The sequence below is a fragment of the Leucoraja erinacea genome, chromosome 3 (genome assembly GCF_028641065.1).
Source record: "Leucoraja erinacea ecotype New England chromosome 3, Leri_hhj_1, whole genome shotgun sequence".
Taxonomy (NCBI): domain Eukaryota; kingdom Metazoa; phylum Chordata; class Chondrichthyes; order Rajiformes; family Rajidae; genus Leucoraja; species Leucoraja erinaceus.
Window position 1 is genome coordinate 4,133,979 of NC_073379.1, and position 21,613 is coordinate 4,155,591.

The following is a 21,613-nucleotide window of genomic DNA, read 5'->3' on the forward strand; positions in this document are numbered from 1 at the left end:
ATCTCCAATAGGACGGACCAAAGCTTATTGACCCACGCAAACGACCTGACTACGAGTATAAGATGCATTTGCAGAAAGCTGTGCAATAACCACCATGGCCTAAATATCCATCAGGCGAGAATGAAATGCTTGAAGAAGGAGAAAGAGGTGCAGCGCACAGGCCTTGACCTGGTGAGACGCAGGAAGAGCCCGGCCAGGACTCGCCCCACAGAGCCCAGTCCCTCCACGCACTAGAGTCTCCCAACCCCTGGCGAATAGTTCCACAGCAACGGATTGAGTGGCCCCCAGCCAGCAACCGGAATGCATGGCTGCAGCTTGACAAAGACATGACCAACATCATTCAAGCCACAGCCAAAGGAGATGTAGATCGCCGACTCATAAAAATGACTGCCATCATAGTCAGTCATGGCTAGGAAGGATTTGGCCATCGCGAGAAAGGTAACACCAAGCCAACCACCTACACCGTGAACCGCCAGTAGGGCCACCAAAATACATCAACTGCGGCTGGAGCTTCGAACCCTCAAAAACCAGTGCAAGACATCTACCGAGGAGGAGAAGCAAGCAAAGGCCGACCTATGAAACATCCTAAGGAAACGGCTTATGACCCTCTGCAGAGCAAAGTGGCACAGGAGAAGAGGAAGAGAGAGAGCTAGGAAGCGAGCTGTGTTCATTTCCAATCCCTTCAGCTTTACCAGGCGATTACTTGGGGACAAGCGCAGTGGCCGCCTCATGTGCTCAACAGATGAAGTAAATCGCTTCCTCCATGACATCCTGAGCGATCCAATGAGGGAACAGGAGCTCGAACCCAACAAAGCTCCCATCAGCCCAGCCCCCCCAACAACCGAGTTTAATCTGAGGGAGCCGAGTCTGAAGGAGGTTGAGGAGGTCATCAAGGCAGCACACTCAGCCTCTGCTCCAGGCCCTAGTGGCGTACCATACACAGTGTATAAGCCCTGCCCAAAGCTCCTTCGACACCCATGGAAGATCTCGAAGGAGGTATGGCGAAGGGGGAGAGTTGCTGACCAGTGGAGTTGCACCGAGGGAGTTTGGATCTCGAAAGAGGAAAACTCAAAGAACATCAATCAGTTTCGGTCAATCCCGCTACTATGTGTCGAAGGCAAGGTGTTTTTCAGCATTGTCTCCAGAAGGTTAACTGATTTTCTCCTCAAAAACAGCTACATCGACCCCTCAGTGCAGAAGGGTGGGATTCCGGGAGTTCCGGGCTGCTTGGAGCACACTGGAGTAGTCACGCAGCTCATCAGAGAAGCCCATGAAAACAGAGGTGACCCAGTTGTTCTGTGGTTGGACCTGGCCAATGCCATACCGCACAAACTGGTTGAGCTTGCACTACACCGACACCATGTTCCCAGCAAGAAGGTCAAGGTCCTGATCCTGGATTATTACCATAATTTCAGGCTGAGGGCGACTTCTGGGTCAGAAACATCAGATTGGCATCGGCTTGGAAAAGGAATAATAAATAACGGGCTGCACCATTTCTGTTATTCTTTTTGCTCTTGCCATGAACATGGTGGCCAGGTGAGCCGAGGTGGAATGCAGAGGCCGCCTAACCGAGTCTGGTGTACGACAGCCCCCAATAAGAGCTTTTATAGACGACCTATTAACCACAATTTTCTGAACGCACACCTCCAGGTTCAGGAACAGTTTCTTCCCAGCTGTTATCTGGAAACGGAATGGTCCCCTCATCGGCTAGAAGGCAGCCCTGAACTACCATCTACCTCATTGGAGACCTTTGAACTATCTTTAATTGTACAATATATAGAGCAGTTAATTGTTGGCAGCCTATTTGGCCAAGGGAGAGACGTTTTCTTTAAAAAAAAAAAAAAATCTGATATGGTGCAATTTTAACCTGTCAACTTTTCCTCAGGCAGCAATCATTCATACTGTGGAAACCACAAGCATCACATGGATGCACAGATAAAAAGAATTTTAATTTATCTCTCACTGGGAACACAATGGCTTTTTAGAAGGAACAGATTTCACTCCTAACAAAATCAGCAGCATGCTTATCAAATTGAAATTGCAATTTTTCATTTATAGCTTTTTTTGCATTAACCCAATAAACATGGTTCATTTTTCTTCTCCCGGGGACTGCTGATTTTCTGTGCTGTTGCTAAGAACTTCAGCCATTAGCTGGGCTCCTAGGTAAACTACATGCACCATCAACAAAAGTGACACCCAATCTATGGAGTTCATATTTTCTCCAGATTATCTATGCTAGTTGACAAGCTGGTAATGGAAAAATCACACGAAGCAAATGGTTCCTCTAATAACAATAAATTTCCTATAAAATTATGAAGGGTACAAAACGTTTCCTTGCATCTATTTTGTCATGAATTCTAATTAGCGCTTCACAAACCTGAGAGTGCTAGGTCATCAGGAGAAGAGTGGTGTGATGTGATTGATAATAGAGTACAAGTCAGCCCTTTCTGCCAACGCTCCCTTCTCCTAAATTAATGGCCATCCCACCTGCCCTAATCATACAGCCCAAATTATATTCCCTTCTTATTTCAATTTTCTGCAGGCATGGAAAACTGGAAAGATCAGTCATTTATCTTGTAATAGCTGGATAATAGATCTATCACAATGAAACATCTGCACAAACTCACTGTATTTTTTTTTTCACAATAGTGAACAGTTGCAATCAAATCAATGTTCATGAACTATGGCTTAACAAATATCGGACTGAATAAGCAAATGTTATACTAACACATTACACACAAACATTCATGTGGACACATTAGAGGGAGCACCGAAATCTGAAACTTCCTTTTGCTCTTCGCGTTTGCAATTGTCACTTTCAGTTTATTTTGTATTACTTCAAAATGATTTTTTTTTTAATCCGTGGCAGGCTTTTAATCAATAAGCAGATTAATGCAAGATTAATTTCCAATTGAAACAAAATATAAATCAATTTATTTTGGTCCCTCATTTAATACAGACTGAATAAAAAGGTTTAAAATGTAATCTAGACATATTTTATGAACAACAATAAATTTACCTTCAATATATACCAAAAAAAATGGAAAGGAAGCATATATTAGTCTGCAAAGTGACAATGGATTTCTAAATGTTTGTATCCAGCTACTGAGTTGCTGTTCTTCACACATGCATTTTTCAAACATTTTTTATTTTAATTTACATTAATTGACAATATGTCATGTTCAATGGTTAAAAGGCAGCCGTTGGCTCGCAAGGTGGACATTTATTCATATTCAGGTGGAATCCCGATGTTTGGTGAGTAGCATGTAAGATGGTGGTGGGAGGTAGCTATTTAGGATTGCCTGAGATACAAAGTATTGCAAACAGTATCTTGGATTATGCCAAGTAACCCGCCACCCAAACTTGCCATTGAACTTCTTCTTAGACCCCCTTCAGTCATGGCTGACCATGGGTGTCTCCAGGGTGCTATTCCCTATATAGAGGACGCCTGTGCGTGACTTTGTTTAACGTGGGGAGACTGGTGCACAGACAGCCGCCCCACGGTCCTTGACAGATCTGGGTCAGGATCCAGTGGCATGGAGTCCAAGACGACCGGAGACCCTTTTCTGCTGCAGCCTTCATCCGCCTTCCCAGCCGTTGTGACGCTCCACTAAAGTCAGCCATCGTACTCCGCCTCTTCCACCGTTGAGGTCTTGGTTGGATTTCTCTTTGTCGGAGACCTCCCCCTCGACCCTACCGCAATGGGTGGCCCTACCAGAAGCATAGCTCCAGATGGCATCGCTCTCAGGATCTCAGGTCCACACAAGCTTCTCCACCACGACAAGGTGACAATCCACGGAGAAGCCATTGAACATAGCTTGTCAAATTTGAGGAATTGCTGGTTGAGATAATTTACGAGTTAAATGCTACCATTGCGAGCAATGTATTGAGCTGAACAAGCCCCACATACTAAATTCCTTTTAAAAGTGCTGAGGGTATTAATAATGAAATTACAAAAATTCCCAGAATTAAATCAAATCTACTAAAATATTTAAATATCCATGAGTGAGTAAAAACACTGAACACAAATGATTAAATGTCCCTGTAGTCAACATGGCCTTGCACTGGGGAGGTCGGATCTTACAAAACGGATGACATTTTATTATTAATTGAAGATTATTGTGGAGGGCAGACCAATGTATGTGGTCTGTGGAGTAAAGGCTTTAGTAATGCTTTCAAGAAGGTTCCCTCATGGTAGAAGATTAGAAGATTAAGTCACTATATATTGTAGTGTGGTGTAATGTTTAGGTCAGAAGATTAAGTCAAATGGGATCCATGTAAATTTGGTAGGTAGTATTCAAAATTAGTTTGGCCATAGAAGAGAGGTAGTGGTGGAGGAATATTATTCTAACTAGAGGTCTGTGACCAGAAGAATATGTGTTAGGACCTCAGTTGTCAAATACGTTTTTGGAAGGTTGGCAAAGGATTCAACGGGATATCGACCAGTTGGATACATGGACAGATAGAATTTAATCCAGGCAAGTGTGATATATTGCACTTTGGACAGTCAAATGTAAGAGGAAACTATACAGTAAATGGCAGGGCCCTTTGGAGCGTAAATACACAGGGATGTCGTGGTGCACTTCCATAGTTTCCAGAAAGTGGCAACGCAAATTAGAAAGGATGGAAAAACAGTGTGAAGCAAACTTGCCTTCAACGGTCAGGCATTGATTACAAGAATGGGGAAGTTATATTGCAGCAATATTAAATGTTGGTTAAGCCACCTTTGGAGCATTGGTGGACAATAGACAATAGACAACAGACAATAGGTGCAGGAGTAGACCTTTTGGCCATTCGAACTAGCAACGCCATTCAATGTGATCATAGCTGATCATCCCCAATCAGTACCCCGTTCCTGCCTTCTCCCCATATCCCGACTCCGCTATTTTTAACAGCCCTATCTAGCTCTCCCTTGAAAGCATCCAGAGAACCTGCCCCCACCGCCCTCTGAGGCAGAGAATTCCACAGACTCGCCACTGTCTGTGAGAAAAAGTATTTCCTCGTCTCCGTTCTAAATGGCTTACCCCTTATTCTTAAACTGTGGCCCCTGGTTCTGGAGTTCTGGTCACCACATAACCAGGAGGATGCAGAGGCTTCAGAAGATGCAGAATAGGTTCAGCATCACGTGGCTTGGATTTTGCAGCATATTAGTTACGCGGTCAAACTTGGATTGTTTTATCTGAAGCATTGGAGGCTGAGGAAAAACCTGATAGAAGTGTATAAAAGTACAAGGTAGAAAGTCTTTGTCAAATTCTAGAGGATATTGCTTCATAGTCAGAGGGGGAAAGTTTATGAAGCTAATTTTTTTTAAATCGGTGATAAGTGCCGATTAACCAGAGCATATTGGTTAATGAACACCAGATCATAGGGTAACTTGGATTTGGTGAAGTTTGGTAGGAAAGCAGAATTTTTCCTCCATCACAGCAGACAGACTATCAACAGATGTCTTTAAAAACCTACCGACTCCCAAAGTTATTCGGATACACTTCTTCCCACTCTGCTTCTTGCAAAGATGCCATTCCCCATTCTCAATTTATCCATCTCTGCCGCATCTGCTCCCAATAAACCAGCATCTATAGTTCTTTGTTTCTACATGGACTATATTTGACTCACTGCCTGACCACTACCTGACCCTGAGTTACTCCAGCACTGTGTCTCTTTATTGTAAACCAGCATCTGCATTTCCTTGTTACTATATTTGAATGGTCATGTTGAGAGTTAATTAAGACATGGATGAAAGTTTCAGTGGTTGAGATGAAGCAGAAATGGAATTAGACAAATCAATAATGTACTTGGAACAGTGTTAAGGGGCTGTCCCACTGCGGCAACCTATTTGGCGAGTTTAGAAGAGTTTGAAAAAGTGTCATGTTGAAGACCTCCTTCGACTATGTAGAAGACCTCCTTCGACCTCGTTGAAGACTAGCTTCGACTAGCTTCAGGAAAATTGGACCCCGAATAGTGGAGAGTGAAGACGACCTCCTTCGATCTCCCTCGACCTCCCTTCGACTATGTTGAAGACTATCTACGACTACCTTCGACTATCTTCAATTACCTTCGACTACCCTCGATTACCTACGAATAACATGCCGACCTACTATGACCTACTTCGACCAAACCTACAAGCAAAAAAAAATATTGATTTTTTTTTCCATGGCGACCTTTTTTTACTCGCAGGCATTTTTCAGCATGTTGAAAAATACGCCGCGACCTAGCTGAGGCTTTGAGTGCACGGGGACTACTCTCGAGCATTAAGGAGAGTTGCAAAGACCTCCTAGGACCTCGTGTCGACCATGCTGCGAGTATGAGTCGAGGGCAAACTCTTCTAAACTTGCCAATTAGGTCGCTGCAGTGGGACAGCCCCTTTAGTGTATTGTATTGTATTTGTATTGTATATCTTTAGTGTCATTTCCTGAGTATTCACATACCCAGAGGAAACAAAAAAACATTGCTCAACCAGTGTCCATTCAGTGTGCATTAAAAAATAAATAGAAATAAAAATACATATATCATGAACAAATTTAACACTCTACTAAACATTCAACAGGCGTTCCGATCGGCAGCGGCACGACAGTGGCTCTGCTGCAGTGTGTCCAGGTTGGTGGTTGGTGCGCGATACTTTGGCAGGGGGCAAAGTCCGTTTAGCAGTCTTATAGCCTGTGGGAAGAAGCTGAGGAGCATCCTGCTGGTTTTGCAGCTAATGCTCCTGTACCTCTTCCCAGATGGCAGGATGGAGAATATGTGATGCGATGGGTGGTAGGGGTCTTTGATGATGGAGATGCATAGTGGTCAGCAAATTGAATTTGTGCTTAGTATCAAAGTCAACATAACGTGGTAGAACCAACTTTTACCAACATACTTGTACAGATTAACAGGGTTTATTCAAATTTATTTTAATAATGTCTTTCAGTTGCTTTTATAAGCTTATTGCAAAAACTAGATGAAGAGTATTTTAAAAGAATAAGAACCACTGCTAACTCTTTCTTAACAAGAATACCAAGGTGTTAAAATTAGCATTAGTCAGTGCTATTTAGTAACATGACTTCTATTACAGAAGTGTGGAGCTTTTATCATACTGGTCCATCATACAAGGCATTGTCTATGCTGCTATCTAAAGCATGGGAAGAGAATCACTGCACTTATCCTCATTTCAGAAATGGCATTAGTTGAAGGGAGAAAAGAAAATAAATAAAATCTCAAAAAAGATTCTGCAATAACCATTCCATCTTTCTTTGAGCATCCGATTTACTTTGGACACAAAGGATGCAAAGACTGGTTTTATTTCTAGACCCAAAATAAACTTGTACACTTCAACAGCCTGTCGATTTGCATAGTAACTGGTATGTTGTTTAACAGGCACACATTTAGTGTTGAAACAACAGTTTACAAAGACAGATGAAAATTACACTGTCAGGTAGCTCAAACTAAAGAAAATAGGTTACATTAAACTACTTTAAAATGTCAGGTTAGTTTGGACTTTCACTGTCAAAGCCCATTAATACAAGAATAACAGCAGCACTGTTAAATGGCTTTGTCTGGTCTGCCATGGTTTGGAAAAAAAACCCACAACCTTCTAATAATTAAGGATTTAAGTTTATTTCACTGGTTTAGCTTCAGAACTTCGTCAACCAATGGACGTTCATCAGTAATTGAATGACACAGATGGATCAAATTACCAACAAGGTAAATGAGAATTTTAACTGCATGTCAAATAACTTACAATTTAATGAAACATTATTATTTGGGGAAACCTTCGAACAAAACAGTCAATTCACTGATTCAAACCAAGCAGGAACCTTATAAAATAAAAACTATGTACAAAGGGACCTGGACTGAAGATTTGTCCTCTTCCCCAGACTACTGAAGAATCATTGTCCAACATTAAATGGTGCTGCATATCATTCGACTGGTTGTGACTTTGACAGATAGAAGAACACTTTTATTCATTCATTTGCATATTTAAAAAAGATTTCTTCAAATGATTTCCTCATAATTCATTTGCGAGACCTTTTCTGCATCTGTGATATTTACTGGAGGCCAGTAAATGTGGATGGGAGGATCCTTAAGGACAAAGACGAAACTCTACACTTGTCACCAATTTAATATTGAAGAAAACAATAAAATGATTCATGGAGCATTCAAGAGACGGTAATAGATTGATGCAGAGCAGTGTCCAAAATAATCCACTTACAGTGCCCACCATAATGTTTGGGACAAAGACACGTCATTTATTTATTTGCCTCTGTACTCCATAATTTGAGATTTGTAATAGAAACAAAAATCACATGTGGTTAAAGCGCACACTGTCAGATTTTAATAAAGGTCATACTTATACATTTTGGTTTCACCATGTGGAAATTACAGCAGTGTTTATACATTGTCCCCCCATTTCAGGGCACCATAATGTTTGGGACACAGCAATGTCATGTAAATGGAAGTAGTCATGTTTAGTATTTTGTTGTATATCCTTTGCATGCAATGAATGCTTGAAGTCTGCGATTCATGGACATCACCAGTTACAGGGTGAGTTCTCTGATGATGCTCTGCCAGGCCTGTATTGCAGCCATCTCTAGCTTATGCTTGTTTTGGGGGCTAGTCCCCTTCAGTTTTCTCTTCAGCATATAAAAGGCAAGCTCAAGATGGTTCAGATCAGGTGATTGACTTGGCCACTCAAGAATTGACGATTTTTTTGGTTTGAAAATATCAAATACTGCTTTAGCAGTATATTCAGGATCCTTGTCTTGCTGTAGAATGAACTGCCAGCCAATGAGTTGTGAGGCATTTGTTTAAGCTTGACCATATAGTATGTGTCTATACACTTCAGAATTCATTATGTTACTAACATCAGCAGTTGTAACATCAATGAATATACGTGAGCCAGTACCTTCAGCAGCCATACTTGCCCAGGCCATAACACCCCCACCACCGTGCTTCACAGATGAGGTGGTATGCTTTGTATCTTGGGCAGTTCTTTCTCTCCTCCATACTTTGCTCTTGCCATCACTCTGATACGTTAATCTTCATCTCATCTGTCCATCAGACCGTTTTCCAGAACTCTGGTTGCTCTTTTAAGTACTTCTTGGCAAACTGTAACCTGGCCATCCTATTTTTGCAGCTAACCAGTGGTTTGCATCTTGCAGCGTAGCCTCTGTATTTCTGTTCATGAAATCTTCTGCGGACTGTGGTCATTGACAAATCCACACCTGAAGAGTGTTTCTGATCTGTCGGACAAGTGTTTGGGGATTTTTCTTTATCATAGAGAGAATTCTTCTGTCATCAGCTGTGGAGGTCTCCCTTGGCCTGCCAGTCCTTTTGCGATTAGTAAGCTCACCAGTGCTCTCATTTTTCTTAATGATGTTCCAAACAGTTGATTTTGGTAAGCCTAAGGTTTGGCTGATGCCTCTAACAGTTTTATAATAGCTTCTTTGACTTTCCTTGGCACAACATTGGTCCACATGTTGATAAACAGCAATAACAGTTTCCAAAGGTGATGGAAAGACTGGAGGAAAGTCTAGGTGCCGAGAGCTCTCTTATACCTGCATGAAGGAGGCAATTAAACACACCTGAGCAATTACAAACGCCTGTGAAGCCATGTGTCCCAAACATTATGGTGCCCTGAAATGGGGGGGACTATGTATAAACACAGTTATAATTTCTACATGGTGAAACTAAAATGTATAAAAATACCTTTTAATAAAATTTGACAATGTGCACTTTAACCACGTATGATTTTTTTCTATTATAAACCTCAAATTGTAGAGTACAGAGGTAAATAAATAAATGATGGGTCTTTGGCCCAAACATTATGGAGGGCACTGTACATCCACAGATAAGAGAGCGAGAGAACGAAGTCAAGATTTTTGCAACACACTCCGATGTCTACAGGGAAAAAAAAGTAATTTTGATGATTTCCTACATGGTACACAGAGTAAAAATGGATTTAACTTCAAAGTGTATATTTAAAACAGATTGGAGAGATGAAATACTGACTAAGGTGACAGGCATTTCTAATGATTTACCAAGCAAGACCGTGATATAAAAAGGAGCTTCAAGTTGCAGTTGAATGCAAGGCTGAACAAGTTGAATTTCTTGAGGGACAAACCCAGTGGACCCAACAGCTTTTGTCATTCTCCAGTTTCTTACGCTGTACTAATAGCATCTGTCTGCTAGTTAGAAGGACAGAAACCTCTTGTAGCCCTCTCCAACAACCATCTGAAGATAGACGCAATAGATATCCATCTTCAACACACGCCAAATGCTTTGACAATTATATATATTTCAATTAGCACAGCACACAAGTGTGATTCCTCGGGCATTGCTCATCAAAAGTCAGAGCCAACCAAATATCTTACTGAATGGGGATGAGTGCAGAAGAGAACCTTAAACACACTCAAAAGTTGTGAAGTGACTTAAAGATGAAGGGACTATTCTTATTCCATTGCTGCAGAGCATAAAAATGATTTTAAAAGGTCAGATTTCATGTCGTAAATGAAACTGTTATAAAGTATAGAAAAGATAGACAGAAAGTGCTGGCGTAACTCAGCTGGTCAGGCAGCATCTCTGGAGAAAAATGATGGGTGACATTTTGGGTCCTGACCCTCTTTCCCGACTGAAAGTAAAGGAAGGGGTTGAAGAACTGGAGGCAAGAAAAGACCAGGAACAATCAGGGACAGCCACAAATGAGCTCAGGCAGGGCAGTGCCCTGGGAGGCTCATTGTGTCAGGGATTATGAGGAGAAGGCAAGAAAATAGGGTTAGGAGGGAGACAGATCAGCCATGATTGAATGGTGGAGTTCGCATGATGGGGCAATTGGCCTAATTCCGCTCCTATCACTTTTGAACTTATTGTTGGCTAAGGAAAGTGTGATCCCAAGGGGGATACAATGTGGCAGACTGTGGGCGGAAGAAGTGGTCAAGGAGAATGTAGGTAAAAGTTACTTAAAATTAGAGAATTCAACTAAAGTGCAAAGTTCCTCCAAACCTAGACAATCGTTCTAGTAAACGATCTCGAACGATGCCAGTGTTCACCTAGCCATTAATTGCCTGTTTGTCCTCCAAGGTTCAGAAGGAATTATGGCATCAGAAAATTGAAGAGATAAAAATCATGCATACGCATTATTTTTTAAACGCAAATCTTTTTTTTTTAAACAATAAAAGTTGCCCATAGCAGCACAGCAGTCTAAACTTTGGCTTTGCTAATCAATTTTGCAATAGAATTGCCAACAAGCAACTCTGAATCAAACAGATTTTTTGAAACAAAGATTTTTAACAAACATGTCTCAATTTGAATTTACAACTTTCATGTTAAGGACATTCACTAGAGCTCAATATTGAGAAAATTCATTTTTTAAATCATTTAATTGAATTATACCCAAAAGGTAGAGGGCAAATGAATCTCCTTGGATTACTCCAGTCAATAAACCTTTAGTTGCTTCCATGCAAGGAGAGAATTCAAGGCTAGCCAATATTACTATTGCAATTAACCAAGTATTTCATACAAAGTAAATACCCAACTTCATCTACAAAATCTATTTGTTCCACTAAAATTCACATATTTTAGAACTGATCTGTTTGGGTAACCAAGCTCATACAAAAACTTAAATCAAACTAACAACGACCTGGAATTCTATGCTTCATTTTGGCACCTCATCTTCACGCCTTACCCTTCCATATCTCTCGTCTCCCTCTCCCTCTCCCTTGACAACAAGCACAACAACCTGGCTCTCAACACCAGCAAAACCAAGAAACTGATTGTGGACTTTAGAAGGGGTAGGACAGTGACCCACAATCCTGTTTATATCAACAGGACAATGGTGGAAAGGGTCCAAAACTTCAAATTCCTGGCCGTGCATATTTCCGAAGATCTTCCCTGGTCCCAGCACACTAATGCAATTATAAAGAAGGCACATCAGCGCCTCGACTCCCTGAGAAGATTGCGGAGAGTCGGTATGTCAAGGAAGAACTGTCTCAAACTTCTACAGGTGCACAGTAGAGAGCATGCTGACTGGTTGCATCGTGGCTTGGTAGTGCAACCTGAGTGTCCAGGAGATGAAAATACTGCAGAAAGTGGAGACCACGGCCCAGTCCATCACCGGCTCTGACCTCCCCACCATCGAGGGGATCTATCGCAGTCGCTGCCTCAAAAAGGCTGGCAGCATCATCAAAGACCCACACCATCCTGGCCACACACTCGTCTCACCGTTGCCATCGGGAAGAAGGTACAGGAGCCTGAAATCTGCAACATCCAGGTTCAGGAACAGCTACTTCCCCACAGCCATCAGGCTATTAAACACAACATCAAATAAGCTCTGAACAATAACAGTCTATTAATATTACTGCACTATATCTGTATATATTTTGTGCATTTATGGTCTATAGACACACTGAACTTCTGTTTTGTATTGCATATTCTGTTGTGCTGCAGCAAGTAAGAATGTCATTGCCCTATCTGGGACACATGACAATAAAACTCTCTTGACTCTCAGTCTGAAGGGTCTCGACCTGAAACGTCACGCATTCCTTCTCCCCAGAGATGCTGCCTGTCCCGCTGAATTACTCCAGCATTGTGTGTCCCTCCACCTATCACTTACCAGACTTTGTCCTGTCCCCACCTCTTTTCCAGCTTTCTCTCCCCATCTATAATCCATTTGAAGGGTCCCGACGTGAAACATCGCCTATCCATGTCCTCAGATGCTGCCTGCCCCGTTGAGTTCCTCCAGGACTTGGTGTTCTATGAAATAAAGTCAGGGTTGGACAAGAGACCAAAACATTACCAGGTCTCTTGCCACAGCCACTGAAAGGGGAAGGATATCCGACTTTCCTCTCAATTCCTTGTCCATAAGGAGACATGGATCATGATAAAGTAACAAAATAAATTACTTTCTTCCAAATATACCAGTGTCACAATGGAAATGGAAGTAAATTGCCCATGTCTTACCAAGCAAACTGGGTAGGGAGACAAGATAGGCCGTGCATGATGGAATAAAAGGCAATAAAATAAACACGCAACTTATTTTAGGGAAAAACACAGAGGTTCAAATATCTCATGTTTTCTACAAAGTAGATCAAGAAAAAAACATAACATAATAAAAGCTGCAAGAGTAGAATAATGTCTCCTCCTAGAGGAGTGCTCAGGTTACTACTGGGAGATAACGATTAGAAACTAATCTAATACCTTCCTTCCCGTTTTGCTTTGACCATGGAACGATTAACATTTTAACTACAGTTCACGATATACGCTCAATTTTGCTAATTGTGACAGATATGCATTATAGAGCAGGAATTAAAATTCAAACTAGGAAAGAAGACTTCAGCAAAAATCTATGCAGTTGTGTATTTTCTGTATTCTTAAGATAGCTAAATAAACTACCCCATGGATTACTTGTTGAACTGACGCTCCAAAGACTGGTTAGAAAATGTAATTGTATTAGCTATTTGGTACTCCCTTAATTGAATGAATTAAACAATTTTAGTGATCAAGGCAGGCCTTATACCCGAGCTGCATCTTCTCAGCCAACCATGATCACTGCAATTGATGTCTAGTATCTGTAGAACTGACAGAAATCACTCGGGGTAACTATGACTATTACTAGCTTGTGATCACAAGTCATGTGGATATAATGAATCAGGACTGCATCAGGTACAGATGCAAGGTCTTGAACAATAGGTGTAAAATAGTTTGTAGATACCATCTAAACGCCACAAGTTAATGATTTATTTGTATATTTTTGCCTGTTTTGCCAATTAGTTATTTTATTAGCCACTTGCACTTTGAAATCAATTGTATTGATAATCAAGGATACCAACAGAAGCTGTGTCCCACAAATACCTGCAGGAGGCAGATTGATAATATGTCGACAGTCATCTCATTATTGAGATACAAAGACTACATCTTTTACTTACAAATTGCCCATGCATCCTTTAAAAAGGTGAAGATTAATTGAAAGAATTTGAAAAGTATGCCGAGCAAAATAAAGTCACTTTGCTACATAAAAATAATCTTTGGTTCACTCATGGATATCAAATGTATAAAGACTTGACGGCACGGTGGTGCAGCGGTAGAGTTGCTGCCTTACAGCGTCAGGGACCTGACTACGTTCGATCCTGACTACAGGTGCTGTCGGTACAGAGTTTGTACGTTCTCCCTGTGATCGTGTGGGTTTTCTCCGGGTGCTCCGGTTATCTCCAAAGATGTACAGGTTTGGAGTTTAATTGGCTTTGGTAAAATTGTAAATTGTCAACAGGATTGTAATAGGGTAGTGCTAGTGATCACAGGTCAGCTCGAACTCTATGGGCCGTGGGGACTGCATCCACCCTGTATGTCTATCGTCCAAAAGTAAAGACTTAAACATCCTAGCCATTATAACCAAACCCTTTTGAATGTAGTCGAGCTGTAAAATATATTTTATAATACTAAAGTAAATATCAAAAGCCAGGCAATATTCAATGTATTTAGATCAGATGTAGACAGAGCAAGCAGGCAACAAGATTGTAAGGAAGTACACAATAAAGCTGGAGAAACTCAGCGGGTGCAGCAGCATCTATGGAGCGAAGGAAATAGGCAACGTTTCGGGCCGAAACCCTTCTTCAGACAAGATTGTAAGGAGCTTTTGCAAAGTAGGTGCTGTGGAGATGGTTCCCTGGTTAGACAATCAAGAGCTCCGGGTACAATCTCACCAACAGAGGCAACCACTTAAAACTGAAATTAGTACAATTCTTTCCTCTCAGAGGACTGCAAAGCTTTGCATTCTCCATCCCAGAGGTCTGTAATATTAGGTTGCCGTATTTAAGATTAGATGGATAATTATTTTGGGTTATAAAGTGTTGGGGGATATCAGAACAAATTAGAATTGAGGCCGAGGATCAGATCAGCCAACAGTGGAGCAGCCAAAAAGGATCAAAGATAGACACAAAATGCTGGAGCAAGTCAGCGAGCCTGGCAACCCTCTCAATCTGAAGAAAGGTCTCGACCCGAAACATCACCTATTCCTTTTTCCCAGAGATGCTGCCTGACCGGCTGAATTCAGCATTTTGTTTATCTTCGGTGTAAACCAGCATCTGCAGTTCCGTCCTGCACAGCAGTAAAGGACTTGGTCCGGTCATGCTTTTATTTCTTAAGTTATTGTTTTCAAAATAGGTCACATGTCTTGGCTTAAATATTCCTCAAGATCAATCCAACGCTAGAACAATCCGGCAAATGTAGATGAGGACTCACCGTACTTTTGTCTTTCAGTAGCTTTTCAATTGCTTCCACTAAAGGTTCTTTCTGCTCTGGATCCAGACTGCGGGTGTGAATGGAAATAAAATATGGATTAATGGCAAATCTTCGCATTTTAACTTTGATGAACCTCTAAATTTAACTCTGTGAGCAAGAATATGCAAGGCCGTGGCTTGTTGCTCTGAAGGTGTAAACTAGCGTTCAGCAGTGCACACTGAAGTCTCCTTTGTGTACGGACTCACTGAAAGTCTAGGTCTTACTGTGCAACAAATGCTGTGGCACAGTGCTGCTGCTGGACACCACAAGCCCTCCAGGAAAAATACAGTCTTTGTGCCCCTGGGTCTTAAAATCAGAAACGGCATTAGATGGAATGGGAATTTCTGGCCTGAGGATTGTTCCAAAGCAAATATTTTAGTTTAATACAGTTTTTAGTTTTAGCTTTGGAGAATTGAATCACTTTTATAAAAGTCTTTAAACATTTCCCCATATTTAAATGAATTGTAAGATTTGAAATATTTATGAATGTCAGCAATTAATACATTTTATCAGCTTTGATAGAAACGTCTTCATCTTTGATTTTTTTGTTTAAAGATAAAGCCTGTCAAGCTCATTGGAGTGGCCCGCCTCAGAACTATCGCCCCCATTGCCTCATCACGGTACTGCAGAAGCTTCATTACAGCCCACTGGATAAACCTAGGTTCCAGAGGCACAACCAGATTCCAACTGGTTAAATAAACATGTGGAAAGTGAGCAGATGCTGGCGGCCCAGCAACATTTCCCAATTAACTTTAGTTCATTTAATTTCAGCCTTTCGATATGATTGTGGCTGACCATCTAAAATCAGTACCCCATTCCTGCTTCCCCCCCCCCCCCCCCCCCCCCCCCCATATCCCTTGATTCCTTTAGCCCTTAGAGCAAAATCTAACTTTCTCTTGAAAACATTGGTGAATTGGCCTCCACTGCCTTCTGTGGCAGAGAATTCCACAGATTCACAACTCTCTGGGTGAAGACGTTTTTCCTCATTTCAGTCCTAAATGGCCTACCCCTTATTCTTAAACTGTGACCCCTGGTTCTGGACTCCCCCAACATCGGGAAATTTTCCCTGCATCAAGCCTGTCCAATCCTCTTAAGAATTGTATATGTTTCTACTCTCTGGGTGAAGACGTTTTTCCTCATTTCAGTCCTAAATGGCCTACCCCTTATTCTTAAACTGTGACCCCTGGTTCTGGACTCCCCCAACATCGGGAAATTTTCCCTGCATCAAGCCTGTCCAATCCTCTTAAGAATTGTATATGTTTCTATGAGATCTCCTCTCATCCTTCTAAGTTCCAGTGAATACAAGCCCAGTCAACCCATTCTTTCATCATATCTTAGTCCCACCATCCCAGGAATTAATCTGGTGAACCTACACTGCACTCCCTCAATAGCAATAATGGCCTTCCTCAAATTAGGAGACCAAAATTGCACACTATACTCCAGGAGCGGTCTCACCAGGGCCCTGTACAACTCCTTGCTCCGAAACTCAAATCCTCTCGTAATGAAGGCCAACACGCCATTAGCTTTCTTCACTGCCTGCTGTACCTGCATGCTTACTTTCAGTGACTGATGTACAAGCACACTCAGGTCCATTGCACCTGCAACAGATGCATTCAAGAATATCACCCAGGAATTCACAAATAATAATTAATATCATACTTTTATAATAATATATTAAATAGAGAATCACCCTCAACAGAAGCACTAAGGGAAGATTGGGAACATGAGCTAATGATAAAGATCTCGAAGGATAGTACAATGTAGGATGTACAAAGTTGAATAAATTTTGGAGTGATATATTTGATATATTTACAAAGATTTTCAAGTCAAGAATAATCTTTGGAAAAATACAACCACACCAACTGTTAAAATGTGGATTAGGAATATGATGGACATAGCACGCCTTGAAGAAATGAGACTCCGACTAATAGATAAATATGACACCATTCAGAAAATAATCTGCTTTCCTGTTCTTGCCTCCAAAGTGGATAACCTCACATTTATCCACATTATACTGCATCTGCCATGGGTCTGCCCACTCACCCAACCTATCCAGGACACCCTGCAGCCTCATAGCATCCTCATCGCAGTTCACACTGCCACCCAGCTTTGCGCCATCCGCAAACTTGGGAGATGTTACATTTAATTCCCTCATCTAAATCGTTAATATGTATTGTATATAACTGGGGTTCCAGCACCGAACCTTGCAGCACCCCATTGGTCACTGCCTGCCATTCTGAAAAGGACCCGTTAATTCCTACTCTTTGCTTCCTGTCTGCCAACCAGTTCTCCATCCATGTCAATACCTTACCCCCAATACCATGTGCTCTAATGTTGCACACTAATCTCATGTGGGACCTTGTCAAATGCTTTTTGAAAGTCCAGATATACCACATCCACTGGCTCCCTTATCCATTCTACTTGTCACATCCTTAAAAAAAAAATCAGAAGATTAGTCAAACATGGTTTCCCTTCATAAATCCATGCCAACTTTGACCAATCCTCTCACTTCTTTCCAAATGCACTGCTATAACATCTTTAATAATCGACTCAAGCATCTTCCCCACTACCGACGTAAGGCTAACTGCTCTATAATTCTCCGTTTTCTCTCTCCCTCCTTTCTTAAAAATTGGCTCCCCTCCAGTCCACAGGAACTGATGCAGAATCGAGAGAACATTGGAAAATGATCAACAACGCATCCACAATTTCTGAGGCAACCTCCTTGAGTACTCTGATGCAGACCATCAGGCTCTGGGGATTTATCTGCCTTCAGTCCCAACAGTTTACCCAACACCATTTTCTGACATGTGGATTCCCTTCAATTCCTCCCTCCCACTAGATCCTCGGTCCCCTAGTATTTACAGGAGATTGTTTGTGAAGACAGAACCAGAGTACTTGTTTAACTATTCTGCCATTTCCTTGTTTCCCCATTATAAATTCTGCCCCACGTGTCCACGCCAAGCAACTAGAATCTTGAGCAAAAAACACAAAGTGCTAGAGTAATTCAGCAGGTCAGGCAGAATCTCTAGAGAACATGAATAGGCAATGCTTCTGGTAGGGACCCATCTTTGGATCATGGTAGCAGTGGAGTGGGGGGGGGGGGGGGGGGGGGAGTAGGGAAACGAGGAGAGAAGAAGGGAATGAGAGGAGAGGAGAACGCTGGAAGAGGGGTGGGGGTAAGTGATAAGTGAATACAGGAGACAAAAATCCAATCCAATCCAATCCAACTTTATTTGTTAAGCACTTTAAAACAGCCAATGTTGACCAAAGTGCTGTACAGAAGAATAAACAAGACATCATAAACAGACACCATAACAGCTCACATGAGGCGCAAAAATTACATATGAAATACAACAATAAATTAAAAGACATAAAACATGAGTAAAAATAAAAGCCACGGAATAAAAGCAATCAAAAAATAAGAATTTAAATCAAGTAAATAAATAAAGTCGACATCTTACTGGGTATCAAAGGCCACGGAGAAGAGATGGGTTTTAAGAAGCGATTTAAAAACAGACAGAGAAGAGGCCTGTTTAATGTGGAGAGGCAGATTGTTCCATAATTTGGGTGCCGACACAGCAAAGGCACGGTCCCCTCTGAGCTTCAGCTTAGTTTTAGGCCCACTCAGGAGCAGCTGATTATCTGACCTGAGAGAGCGGCCGGGTGTATAAGGGTGTAGAAATTCAGATAGGTAGGGCGGGGCAAGACCATTCAGGGATTTAAAAGCAAATAAAATAATTTTTAAATAATTCCTAAACTGAATAGGCAACCAGTGGAGTGAGGCTAAAATGTGCGAAATGTGCTCATGTTTACGTGTGCCAGTTAAAAGACGTACAGCTGCATTCTGTACCATCTGGAGACGGGCGATGGAGGACCCACTAACCCCCACATACAGTGCATTGCAGTAATCCAGCCGAGTGGTAACAAAGGCGTGGATTACCGTCTCAAAGTGCTGCCTTGACAGAATTGGCTTTATTTTGGCCACGGTAAGGAGAGAAGGGGCATGAATTGTGAAGGGAAGAAGGTGGACTGGTCCAGGAACACTGAGGCACCGTATAAGAAGGGACAGAGCTGTCTGTGTTTTCTGAGGAGGCTCCGCTCTTTCAACGTCTGCAGTAAGATGTTCGACCAATTGGTGGCAGCCAGTGCTATTTTCTATGCTGCCGTGTGCTGGGGTAGCAGGCTGAAGGTCGACGACTCCAATAGAATTGACAAGCTCATCAAGAAGGCTGGCTCTGACCTGGGGGTGGAGTTGGATTGACTGGAGATGGTTTTGAAGGGGAGGATGCTTCTCACACTGTTTCATGTTTCATGTATCTTGTTGTGTTGGAGGAAGATTTCCCTCCTGGGATAAATAAAGTTCTGTTGTAACGTATCGTATCGAATGGGATGGGGGTCAGGGGAAAAGGGAAATGATGCATCTAGGTGGGCCACAGGGAAGAGATGGGTGTTGTTGGTCAGTTGACTAAAATTGAAGAATTCAATTTGGGTTGTAAGCTACCCAAATGAAAAACGAGGTGCTGTTCGTCCAGTCTGCGTGTGACCTCACACCAGCAATGGAGGTAGCCTAGTACAGAAAGGTCTATATGGGAATGGGAAGGGGAGTTAAAATGATTAACAGCAGGGGAGATCCGACAGGGCTTGGCAGACTGAGTGCAAATTTTGTAGTTCGAGGCAACTTTGAAAGGTATGTCTAGGAAAAGGCAGTGCAATTTTTCCACATCCCGCCAAGCAACTAGAATATTCCATCACCTACTTTCCAGAATTTTGAAATGACCAATTACACTAAGAAAGAAAGTACACTACGATCAAATTCAAATACAATTCATTAAAAACGATACCTACCTGTAGAGTTTCTGAATAGCATGGGCAGCAGTTTTCCGGACGTATGGAGAAAGGTCCCTGGCAGCTTCCTGAATGGACAGCATCATTATTGGAACAATGATCGATACTCTGATACTGGACAGAACTCGCAAAGCACTTGCCCGAATCAACTGGTTAGGGTCCTGGGATAAAGAATAAACTGTTAGCTGAAGAACATTTTCTACTCCCATATCTACACGACTTCTTTCAGTTTCATTGGTGACAACGATCTTTCAACATTGATTGGTATTTTTAATGTAAGCCCATATGCATTAGCATTAGAGAGACACATGCCAATGGCCTGGATCAGGCTGAGTGGGGCTCACTCACTGCTTAGATCCTGCAAACTGCATCATAAGCCTTGCCACATGCCATAGATGTAGAAACAAGGAACTTCAAATGCCGCTTCAAATACCAAGAAAATACACAAAATGCTGGGTCAGGCAGCATCCCTGGAGGAGATGGAAAGGTGGCATTTTGGGTCAGGACCCTTCTTCATCGACTCTGTTTCAGGGACGTTGCCCGACCCGCCGAGTTACTCCAGCATTTTGCGTCTCTCCTTGGTAAATCGGCATCTGCCGTTCAGTGTTTCTACATTTTAACTACTCTGCTGCAAAATCAGTGGAAGAAAGGTCCTGACCCAAACCGTCACCTATCCATGTTCTCCAGGGATGCTGAAGAATAAATTGCAGCAGAGTCCTGATCAGCTCGGAGCTGAGGAATGGCAAATTGTAATTTCTCTTCGCCCCCCCCCCCCCCCCCCCCCCCCTTCAGAGCAGGGTAGACCAGAAGTAGAGGTCATAGTCTCAAGATGAGAGGCAATAGATTTAAGAGAGACCTTATGGGAAACCTTTTTACTCGAATGATAATTTGAGTATCTGTAACGAACTGCATTTAGGACTTTCAAGAGACATTTAGACAGATATAGATCGGTAGGGTTCAGATGGATATGGTCCAAATGCAGGAGTATGGTACTAGCGTGCCCGAATGCCAACTTGGTCAGCATGGACGCTGGGTCAAAAGGGCCCTTTCATAAGGTCAGAAGGAATAGGAGCAGAATTAGGCCATTTAGCCCATCAAGTCTACTCCACCATTCAATCATTGCTGATCAATCTGTCCCTCCTAGCCCCATACTCCTGCCTTCTCCCCACAACCTCTAACACCTGTACTAATCAATAAATATTACATATTTTCCAAGTTCTATACTCTATATGGTGTTCAACTCAGGAAATGTTGAGGTGTTGTATTTGGAAAAGGCAAACCAGGTAGGGCTTTAGCAGTGAATGGTAGCGTCTTGGGGCCGAGGAATACATAACATTTAATGTAGCCACACAGGTAGACAGGGTAGTGAAGGCTGCATTTGGTATGCTGACTGTCATCAATCATCGCATTGAGAACAGGTGTTTGAATGTTGTACAAGAAGTCAGTGAGGCTGCATTTGGAGTACTGGGTACAGTTTTTATTATTCTGCTTTAGGAAAAATGCCGCTAAGCCTAAAGGG

The 21,613-nt window shown here is 42.1% G+C and overlaps 1 protein-coding gene across 1 annotated transcript in view; it reads right to left on the minus strand.

Annotated features, from left to right (window-relative positions):
• Positions 1-21,613, minus strand: part of ap3b1a (adaptor related protein complex 3 subunit beta 1a) — a 250,224-nt gene that overhangs the window by 195,333 nt on the left and 33,278 nt on the right. Inside the window, exons 5-6 of the mRNA XM_055631560.1 lie at positions 20,095-20,255; positions 15,211-15,277 (exon numbers count right to left, since the gene is read on the minus strand). Coding sequence (XP_055487535.1) covers positions 15,211-15,277; positions 20,095-20,255 — 228 coding nt within the window. The remainder of the gene's footprint in view (positions 1-15,210; positions 15,278-20,094; positions 20,256-21,613) is intronic.